Genomic DNA, 11373 nt, shown 5'->3' on the forward strand with positions numbered 1-11373 from the left:
TGCTACATCCCTTTCATCATCACTTTTATCCTTCCCTGTACTTCTGCTAGATCTGCTATAACCTTCGAGAGATACACAGAAGTACCACAGCTTTATACGCTAACGTAATGATGTTTGCTGATTTATTTCCCATTTCTCATTTTTAAATCTGCCTCACTAGACACAAGTCTGCAAGTGCTGACAATCTGCCTCATAATCAACGCAAACTCCTGATGTTAAATGTCAGGGTTTGCAACCTCAAGACAGCAATTTCTAAGCTGAGGTGGCCAAACAATCAGCAGCAAACTACTTATTTGAAGCTAGTTCTTCCTCATGTCTACCTGCTCAGCAGTATCAGAAAATAACTGAGGATATTCATTAAACATATTCTTCACCTGAAATACCTCACATGAGCAATTGCTTTAATTACTAAAGGGATGAAAAGTAATTACAGACGAAAATTCTGCAAATTCAGTTCTGGGCAAGAAATACCCAAGGGGAAGTCATCATTTTAACACCATCCATGTGTTGCAAAAGTCAGTTGAGGAATCCTTGGTGCTGTTGGCTCTCTTCTTTCTAAGCCCTTGCTAGATGTACAGGGCACAGCCAGATGACCAAGCACCTTCCCTGTCTTGCTTCTGAACATGACACATATGGGCCCTCCACCACAAACGTGTCTCCTTTGAGAATTTGAAAGTCAATATCCCTTTGTGGTACAGCAGATGAGTTAAATACGTTTCAGTACAGCACATCAAGAAGCCAAGACACGATGCTCTGTAATTAAATAATGCTTTATACTGGTTCATGACAACGTAACACCAAGGCGGCAGCACCTGCCATTTTCATGCGAAGTAATTTACATAAACTTATTCCTCTACTTCTATACCTCCAGCTGCATTCCATAATTTATACAGACATACAAATTCTTCCCTCTGACATTAACAAGAGAAACAAGTTGAATAATCAGCTTGCAGTATTAAGTGCATTGCATTTACTATCAAGCAAGCCTTTTTAGTTCAGCAGATGATTAATCTTCCCTCTGCGGGTAGAGTACCAGGAGATGCAGAGAGCTGACAATTGCTCTCGGCTTCTGGCCATGCTCTCCACACGCTTACCTTGCAACAACAGCATTTGCTGGATCCCTCCAAGAGCTCTCTAATTCATTAACCCAGCAAAAGAATTGGACAGCTTTCTGCCAGGTCAGTGAATTAAAGTGGCTCACGTAAGGAATGCCAGAGACAGTAAAATAGGAGTGGGAGTTTGCGCTTGGAGCCAGATCTCTCCTTTCTGACAGGAGTGAATCTCTTAGATCAGCTCAGCTGCCAGAGGTACTGCAGCCTAATTAGCATCTCCCCTTGCAGCTAACTGTGCTGGGTGTTTCTATTAGGGATAAGAGCACTAAGGTAAACCAAGAAGGGGGAAGGGGGAAGAAACTAGGCAACCCAGCACCATAAGTGAAATGCTGAGTGTCAACTGTTTAAGAGAAGGGCTGCAACAGGCAGACCAAGTAGGCCAAATATGGTCCTGTACCTCAGCCTGTTTTTAATCCAGGTCTTTCAGCTGTGCTTTGGGACAGTATCAAGATAAAGGACAGATGCTTGGACATGCAGACAGAGAGGTCTTCTTGCCACATGCCAGGCAAGAAACAAAGCCCCACAGATGAGACTTGATCCTAAAATAGAGATTCCAAAAGATGAAGCTGTTTGTATTACACCACCTACTGTGCCAATTTCTTTTCCATGCCCCAGTCCTGAGACCTCTGAATGCTTTCCACTACATTCAGTCCTCCATAACTGAGCTCGTCCTTAGCTGGTGACACCAACCAGTTATTCCCCTTTGTTCAGGGTTTTAGACTGCGTAGGAAGGCATGGACTTTGACTCTCAAAGTTTATTTTACATAAGTTCACTGCTGATCTTTGACCTCAGGCTCCCAGAGCACTGTCTATTAACTCAGACACCACCACTAATCTCAAGTCATTCCAGCTCACTTGCCCACCAGAGCTAGCCAAGTTTCTATGAAAAGGTGCTCCTACCCTGTGCATTAAGGACCCTGTTACAGACCACATTACATTGCTGTGTAACATCTTACCAACAAGATCAAGCCCCCTTTCCACGAGGGATCTTTAAGCCACCCCATGTTCTTTTGCAATTTTCCTAAAGGCTATCAGCCTGAAAAGCAGGAAAGCCCCGCCATCTGACCACACCTTTTGCTATCTCCCTCTGTCCTGCCAACAGAACCAATCACAGGCCTTGTTCTTAAAAGCAAGCAGGGAACTTATCTGTCCGAATGAAGGAATTTCTGAATCATCCCATAGGAGCACAGGCTTCAAATCAGCAGCTAAAAAATCCACTGGCTGTTGAGTCTGGGGTATCGCCTTCACACACGTGATAGCAGCTGTGCTTGTCAGTAGCAGTAATGGGAGGGATGGCTCATACCTCACCCTGATGACTTTTTGCTCTGTTAAAGTTAGCACTGCTGTTTGAGCAAGATGATAAAATGGTTAAAGGAGAAGATGCCTTAAAGCGTAACAGTCTAGTCCACATGGACTGAACACGTGTGTCAAGTAATAGCCAGCACATGAGATGGACAAGATGCTTGACATTAGCTGTAGATGTTTAAGACGAAATAACCAATCTCTTCTGCTGTATTTTAATAGCATGCTTTAACTTGAGTAACTACTGAGCCTTCTTGCTTCCCCTAGTTCCTGCATCATTAACTGGCATACTGAGGAGAAGAAAAGTTACAGGGAATTACACCCTAAGGCAGCCCACAGAATCAAAATAATTTCATAGAGAAGGAGTCCTAGACAGAAAGATAAAGGGACTTGGAAGATCCAGGATGCAGTGGATGTGGAAGTCTAGCATGTGAAAAGCCGCTGGTTGAGGCACCTTTCCCCCTGCTCCCACAGATTTCTTCGTGTGCCACCATCTGGGAACCTCTGGGTTTGTCCAGTCCCAGCCATAGCAGCCACAGCAACGCCCTTGTGTGTGTCCTTACCCTTTCCCAGCCAGCTACGGCCACAAGCCTGACTCTGCATGCTCAGCTTGCACGTCTTTAACCACATCAAACAGTCACTCCAGACATGCACACCTGTTTCCAACAGCCAGTACAAGTGCTGTGTGTTATTCAGCCTGTTTCTTGGATAACCCCCTGCCAGTCAGGCTCCCTCCACAGACTCCTGGCAACACCACTGCCTGCCAGCAGTCTCCCAGCAACACTCCCCCCCACACAGATGGGCTCCCAGTCCCTCCTCACAGCCTGGCCACAGCCTGTGGGCTCCTTGGAGCCAGCATTAGTTGATGAAACACAGAGCTCGGCCCTGCAGAGCCACAGAGATGGCTCCTAATATGGAAGAGGAGAAGGAAGGCTGGCAAGAGCTTATATCCAAGGTCAAGGCTCACATCATTTCCATTAGAAAGAAATGCTCTTAAGCTCTGGACAAGGATGGGAACAGCAAAAACACACGGGGAAAGCCACTGCCCTGTTTTATTCCCTGTTTCCAGCTTCCTCATCCAACTGGCAGTGCCTGAGATAGTTGTTTGCTGGAGACAAGCAACCCAAATCTCATGTGTTGGAACAGTATTGGACAATCTGGTGCTAAAACGATGACTTGCATTTCTGAACACTGTTAATTTCTGCACCAGCTCTAAGTTTTATTTCCTGCCTGGTCTTTTCTTATCTACTTTTTTTTGCCAAGCAAGGCACCCTAAGTTCCTTTCACACCCTACCAACGTGCCTCAGAGAGTTTGTACTCTTTTTCTTCTTCAAGATGCCTAATTGCGGCATTCCCAGGAAGAAATCAACGATATCTTATCAAAGTCATGACCGACGGCGCCAAGCGTGCAGCCACTGCCCACTGCAGAAGGAGCAGAGGCACACACCAGGAACCATGAACACTTGAGCTGGCACTATCAGTTCTTCCAACTGTTGGCACTGAATTCATTCAGTACTTACCAGGGAAAGAAAATAATCTCTACAAGCCAAACACCAACTACAAGTAAAACTGAAAGCATTAACAGATTAAATCTGCCCCTGAGCGCCGAATGCTCTCACCATAAGGCTCTTTATTAGGAAGTTAAGTCTTAACAAGTGGCTTAAGGGGTGGATAAAGCTTTTCCTGGGATAATCTGCCAGCATGTTGCCCAGTGCCAGTTCCAGGCCATGGAAAGAAGAAAGAAAAAAATATAAGATGATGAAAATCTTGGTTTGGCAAATGGATGACCAGTAGTTGAGAGCTCATCTCCTGTCTTTGCTCCCTGAAGCTCACTGCTGTCTTCAGAAAGTCAACAAAAAGTAATTTTCTACTCTGCTAGCTTCCTGAAAACAAAACCACATTGGGATTACACCTAAAATGCATGTGCTAACCCTAATTCTTTGTACTGTCAACCCTCTAGAATTTGCCTCCATCACATCTATTTGAACCATTCGCCAATTAACGCAAAGTAATTAACACTTTTGTAAGAGACTGTCTTTGGACAATGCCACCACGGTAAAACCACCATGATCGCTGATTTCAAGTCCTACTGCTCTCTGCAGGCACCAATTTACAAGGGGAACATGCAAAAAAGGGAAACCCCGTAATGGAAGGTCAGAAGCCATGTTTTGTTTATAATTCTCCCCTTTCAAGCCTGCTGCTGGTTTGCTGCACACTTGAGAAACAGCAATCTAATCAGTGGCTGCTTTTCCCCAGAGCATTGTGCTGTTCTGGCTGGGCACCCTTGTGCACTTACTGCAAGAGATCCGTTCTGCGTGCTGGCCGTGTTCGTGCTCTGCTCTCCATGCGGCTGCGTGCTTCCGTAGAGCGTCAGATTGTGCTCGCTGGTCTGGCCTGCATAGTCCTGAGTGTGTGGCACCCCATACTCTGTGGGAATCCCATTCTGTGGGGGTGGCGGAAATGGGATTGTGGTGAATGGCTGCACCATTGCATCAGGAGTTGCTGCTGGCTCCTGGTTACCCTTAAGAAAGGAAAAAAGGAGAAAACAGCTTTATACTACAGAGGATAGATCAAAACATCAGCCTAAGAAACAACACACACGTTGGTGTGAATATCCCACTCACTGTCACCATAGTATTCCACAGGCTTCTATTATCTCTCCTATCAAAAAGCGCATGCCTTGCTCCTCTGAGCCATGACACTGTTTCCTTAATCTTTTCAGGGCAATTTTCTTGCTACTGGGTGGCATATAGCGAACAAATTACGGGGTTTGCAGATTGCATACCCCTGTGATCTCATACAAAGCTTTACACACAGAAAGGTGTTATTTCAGAAAAGGGAAGAGGCACTCAAACATTGGAAATGAGAAGGAAATACAGAAGAACAGGGTTACTCAACATCCCTAAAAGTACAATAACTGTGTCCATCTCCTCCAGCCTGACCCTCACTACTCACAAGCAAGCCCACAAGCAAGCACATCGTATGGTTCAGAGCACACTTCTCTGTTATGTTACAGTGCTAAAAAGTACAGTTTTTTAAATCCATCTGCGCAGAAGCCCCCTCCTTTGCCCTGGCAGCACTGAGTACAGAGCACAGGTGCCCAGGTATCTGTTGCTGGAATATCCCATTTGCTTCTTGCTGGCCATGCAGGAGACACCAAAGAGCTCTAAGTAAACAATCACACAAGGCATTAATTACCCACTCCTCCCTCATCTTAGGGTATCCCACAGAGACCTCTTGGATAGTGGACTTTTTAGAAGCTTTTAGCGCTGTTTTAGATGTCGCTAACACCAAGCAGATGACTCAGAAACAGAGAACTGACCATGCAAAAGATATCCCCAGAAGACAATAAAAATGCTACCCCACCATGTCAGAAAACCACAAGAAGCAAACAAAAAAGCATGCAGCCCTGCAGCCTCTGCAGGGATCTCACCAAGGGGGGAGCTGCATTCAGCCACCCGGGGTGAAGGAGAACAGCCTTGACATTGAAGCCCAGCCCTGGGAAGCCCAGGCTGCTGCACTGCTCCTACTGCTTTCACCGCCGCAGCAGAAAAAAAATCCACAGAAAAGATTTATGATAGGAGGGCTGTTTGATTTATGTGTGTGTCAATGGACTAATTCTGATTTTAAATTTTGGCTGCTGTTCCAGCCCTGGGTCCTCCCCCACAAAGCCTGGAGGTGCTCGAGGCTATTCTGACACCAGCATGCTTAAATCAATGGAGTAAAAGCAAAACAGACCTTATCCCATGGACAGGAAAGGCAGAGTGGGAATTACCAAGCAGCCTTTCAGCAGAGAGCATGCAGGGGCTGACGGACCTCCAAAGAAGCCGGACAAACCTTTCAGCCCCTTTATCAGCCTACCTGCAGCTTTCCCTTCCGGGCGGAGGAAACAATGATAAACGCAGTGCACCTCCAGCCAGCACCGGGTCATTCAGACACTGGCTGAATCCCAAATTTGCTCTGACATTAGTCTATCTGGTCTGCCTCCCCTGGGGGCCACGTGGCCACGCGCTCCCGCAGCTGGGGAGAAGGAGAGGGAAGGGCATTCAATACCACTTAGCAGAGCCGAGCTGCAGCCTTGGCCCATGCTGAAGAACAGGCGGTTTCAAGTCCAGCCTTGCTGCCTGCAGGAACACAAACTCTGCAGCCTTATCTGAGAAAGAAAAATTCAGGCAAGCATGCCAGCCGTGGCCAGTGCTCAGCTCCTTGCACGCACTCCCTCAAGCAGTGGCAGCCTTGCGTCGCGTGCTCGCAGCTCTGCGGAGGTTTTTCCACGCACCAAGCACATTTTCTGGAAGCAGGACAGGGTTTTTGTTTCCCCCTAAAAAAGGAGGGCAGCTCCACCAGCCCTCTGGCTCTGCTCATTCCTTTGCTATTCTCAGCCTCAAAGCAAGCCACTTCTAACTCGACCTAACCCCATCATCAAGATCTGCAGAGCGAGTTCTAAAACAGGAGGCAGGACAGGCAGAACGATGGCCATCCCACTGCAAACCAGGTATCAGCAATCCTCTTGCTCACCTATTCAGACTGTTTACATGACAGCTCCATTCTGTCCACACACTGTCTCCTTTCCAAGCTCTTCTGATTACAGTATTTCATTGCATTTAATGGTCTGCGTTCTTCTGTACAGCCCACATTGTCTGCCCCTTTCTTATAGGAGCTTCAAATAGGAGCTAAATAGGAAACTGAATTTCTTCTCAATTAAAATTTTTTCCACAGGAAAAATGGAGGAGCAGAAACTATTTTCAGTCTTCTCAGAACAAGCTAGATTTCCAAGCCAGCAGCATCCCAGGTCAGGGGAAAAGAATGCTGATTAGCCCCAAACAAAACCTATTCTGCCATCCTCTCAACAGTGCAGGGCTGCTCCCCAAAGGACATAGTCCAGCATTCTGTTCAACCTCACTTTCAGACTACTTAAAATGCCAGCCCATGAACCTCATATAATCTTATTTTCAATGTTTTTACCCCTCAGTTAATACTGTTCCTTCCAGTTTAAATGCATTTCAACCTTTTAAATATTTTCTCTCCCTTCTTCAATTACCTACAAATGTTTGAAGAATGAAAAATGCTTACTCTCTCCTCTGTTGCTTGTGGCATTTTGATAATACATATTTATTTTGAGTTTAATCACATCTCTCAAGCCAAAATATCCTGGTAACTTTATTTATTGCTCCTCTCTGACCTTCCTAAGATTTTTTAAAGAAGGATTTCTGGTACAGAATAAAATGTTTTTAATACCACTGTCACTCCCCCACTCCTCAAATCACACTAACATGCAAAAATCGTATCTTTTATTACAAATGTATCCTTCATTTAATGTCTCAGGTTATCTGGAGATCTATCATCATTATATTTGTCCAGGTTTCATCATCCCATGGAATATGTGTATCTCAAATTATTTTTCTCTTCATATGATTATGGACACATTTCCTGTCTGATTTTTTTTTTTTTTTTGTAATTTTAATTTCCTTTGATGCTTTAGAATTACTTTTTTCCCTGTTTCCACTAGTGTCTACAGAAAAGGACTCCTGATGAGATCTCTGCAGGTTTCACAGCATACTGATATCCTCCAAACCCAGAGGAGATTCTACCTCTTCTGTTATTCTACCAAATTTCAACATTTACACAACACTTCATATTTTCAAGGACTAACACAGAACACACACACACACAAAAACCCCACTAATCTTCAAACATAGAACCTGAACTCCTTCCCCTGCTTCTAAACCACCACGTAAAATTCTGCAGTCAGGGGTGCTGCTTCCCACACTTCTCAGGAGGTACAGAGAGCATGGAGAAACCCTTAAATTTCTGAGTAAAGGTAAGTACCTAGGAGGATAGACTCGACAGAAAGTATTTTGTCTATCCGATCTTGACAACATACCTCACTGCAATGCCAGTCCTGCTTGTTTTAGCTCATGAAGATGTCTAAAAAGTTAACTAAAATGCAACAAAAAACCGATATAGACATGCCCAAGAGCAGTCACCATCCCCAAACTTACACCAGGATGCCATCACAGGACTAAGAAAACCTGGTTGCAGCTCCTCACAAAAGCTATTGCCATCTTAAACTTCTGTGATGGTATGAAATAACTATTAATCAATGATCAGGACCAGACAGACACCTCTGTTGGCTACAATGCATCAGGCTGGCAGTCTCCAGGGGGTGAGTGTGAGGGACATTTATTTGGTTGCAGGAGTAATTTTGGCAGTTCCAGATTAACTGACTTGCTCTGCCAGTTTGTGCTGCCATGCACCAGCCACGATAGCTGCCATCCCATGCTCAAACTGGGAAAGGCTGTTCAGTGCAAGTGAAACAGTGTAATTAACACAATCACCTTAAAAAAAAAGATAATACTTCAGCACAATATATGGTAACTATAGTTCAAAGAAAAGCAGCAATTCCTGTGTTTTCTATTCATTCTGTTGCTCTGTTCCCACAGAAATAATTCATTCACATCAGGCAGGAATTCAAAGCAGCTGCCCCCTTGCAAAATGTTGGCATCTGATTCATGAGCACCCAAGCCCTCAGGGCACAAGAACGATATGGTTACCCATCTGGGCTCTGCTTTCAGGCCCTTATTCTCAGCCCTGCAAAGGTCCAGTCGTGTACTTGCAGGTGCCAACTTTCTTCCTTAAGTCAGGGGTTTGCCTACACAGCTCAGTACAAACCCATCCCACATTTTGTTTAAAAAACAATTTAGTTCAAGCAGTGAAAAATCCCTAATGGGGACACACTTCTAAGAGCTTATGCAGCTTTAAGTTAATTAATGAACTTTTGCAGCTCCAAGCTAAGCGGAGGAACGATGAGTAACCACACGTGCTGGTACCTTGAGGAAGGGTGGGAGCTGGGGACGACAACTTAACAAGGAGCAACGTGGTTCAGCAAATGTGACACAGGATGAATTCTTTCAGCAGACAGCAGGTGGTGATCCAAGATCACGGCATTGGAGCACCAGGAGCGAACACCAGAAATATACACAAAGGCCTCCTGCTTCCATAAAACTGCCAAAGATCAGTCTGTTCTGTGAAGGAGTGGTTTTGTTTTGCTCATCAGAAAAACGGGTGTAAGTAGAGGGATATGAAAGAAGCCTTACAGCAATGGAGCTCCAGCTCTCTTCTGTATCGGTACGCCACAATATGCATAGATAGTAAAGCCTGACCAGCCAAATAAAAATTATACTCCTGGAAAAGTTAAACCAGTACAATTTTTGTACAGATGTGGCAAACTGCCACAGGGCAACTGGTCTGTGCTATCCATAACCCTACTGTGAGTCATCAGCATCACAGAAAGGTGCAGAGAAATGGTACAGCATATAAACATCAAACAATCTCTTAAAAATGCCTTTGAACTCTGCTAACCCCCAAATCACTGGGATAGATGCGAGTATAAGCCTATTAGTGGAATGGGGTTTCTAATACATATGTCTTCACTGAACTAATTTTATGAATCCTTGAAGCAACTGGCTTGCAGCTAATGGAGGCAATTAACCTGTTTGTGAAGACCAGAGCATTCCAGGCTACGACTGTTTGCTCTCTGCACTAACCTAATCCCTTCCGTAAACAGCAAAAATGTTTGGAGCTGGGATCTGTGAACAGCCTGGCACGAATCTAGAGCTGCTGCCCACCCTCAGCTCTCTGTATGAAAGGGATCCTTCTGAGTGAGGGGAATGCAGGGACCAAGCTGTCTCCTCCTACACCCCAGGTCACAGCCTCCTGTCAGGGATGCAAACATCACACCCGGCTCCGGCACAGGAAGCAAAGCACTGCTCCCTGGCTGTACACAGACGAGAGAAAGGGCTTACCATACAAGGCTGCTGCTTAGGAGCATGAGAATAATTAATTAATTAATAATGGGCTGGTTTTTCCCCCCCTCCTCTTCTCACAGATCAAAAAAAAGGCTGCTGCAGCAGGGTCCCTTTCCCAGCCCCTTCCAACACAGTCTCCCTTCCCAGTTCTCAGCTGCAGCTTCAGAGGGGCTCTGGCTGGAGCTGTCACCATCCCACCTCCAGCTGTGCACTCCTGCCCTCTCTCTCCTGTCAGCCTGCCCACCACTGAGCCCTTTCAGCACGTATCCCAGGAAAAAAAAAATTACTCACTTTTTATTGCCAGGTTAGTTTTGTTCCCAGTTAAGAGCGCTGAAACAGCTTGGCAAGGAGCTGGAAGAGAACCAGAGCCAGAAAGGACAGGGGGTGGAGAAGCTGGGGAGGGAAGGGCCATGGGCACCAGCACTTGGATGAGCAAAGGCTGCCAGGGAACCGCAGTCTCCAGCATGCATTAACCCTCTCCACAGGCAATCCCACAATTTGCCCGCTGATAACAAATGTATCGATGAGCAATTTCTTAGCAAATGGGAATGGACACAAAGCAGTGTGAATGATGTTCCCCACACCAACCAGGAAGTCCAGTATTATCCTTTCCACAAAAAAAAACCAGCCTGGGGCATTCATTACACCAAAGAAATTTCCACCCTACACTGGTGGCTCTCACAGCACATGGAACCTATACCTGGGTTTTTAAAACTGTGCTTTTGCTCTTTAGGGCCATGAAGATACTCAAACACAAGATAAAGTGATGTACAGAATTAAGAAGTGATGGCTTTCCAATGCCCCAGACACCCCAAAACAGTGATTTGCCCATGCCAACCCTGCAGGTGCCTACAAACATGATACAAGCTGTCTATCCCAAAATGCAGCAATAACACTTTCTCTGTTGTAGCCATTTCATTACAGATTAGCTTCTGAATGGGAAGGGCGGGGAAAATGCCTACAAGAAAAGAAATCTGGTGGTGAAAAGGATCCATACAAAGGATATAACCATCTCATATCCTTCATCTTTGTACAAACCCATTCCTGGATTCAGAGGGGTATGTGACCCTAACCTGACACCCACAGTCCACACTACAAAGGCATTTCTGTAACTCCAGAGAGCAAGACTGACATGCCTGTGTGTCTGGGAG

General features: G+C 45.4%; 1 protein-coding gene across 27 annotated transcripts in view; it reads right to left on the reverse strand.

The window, feature by feature from the left end:
- RBFOX2 (RNA binding protein, fox-1 homolog 2) overlaps positions 1–11373 on the reverse strand; it is a 114005-nt gene that overhangs the window by 55838 nt on the left and 46794 nt on the right. For all 27 annotated transcript variants that reach the window (XR_001863162.1, XR_001863165.1, XR_001863164.1 and 24 more), the window contains exon 2: positions 4711–4935. Coding sequence is in view for 19 of the 27 variants with exons in the window: in XM_008636405.2 (XP_008634627.1) it covers positions 4711–4935 (225 nt within the window). In the remaining 8 variants the exon portion in view is untranslated. The remainder of the gene's footprint in view (positions 1–4710; positions 4936–11373) is intronic.

Source organism: Corvus brachyrhynchos, unplaced genomic scaffold (assembly GCF_000691975.1).
Source record: "Corvus brachyrhynchos isolate BGI_N302 unplaced genomic scaffold, ASM69197v1 scaffold56, whole genome shotgun sequence".
In the NCBI taxonomy this organism is placed as follows: Eukaryota; Metazoa; Chordata; class Aves; order Passeriformes; family Corvidae; genus Corvus; species Corvus brachyrhynchos.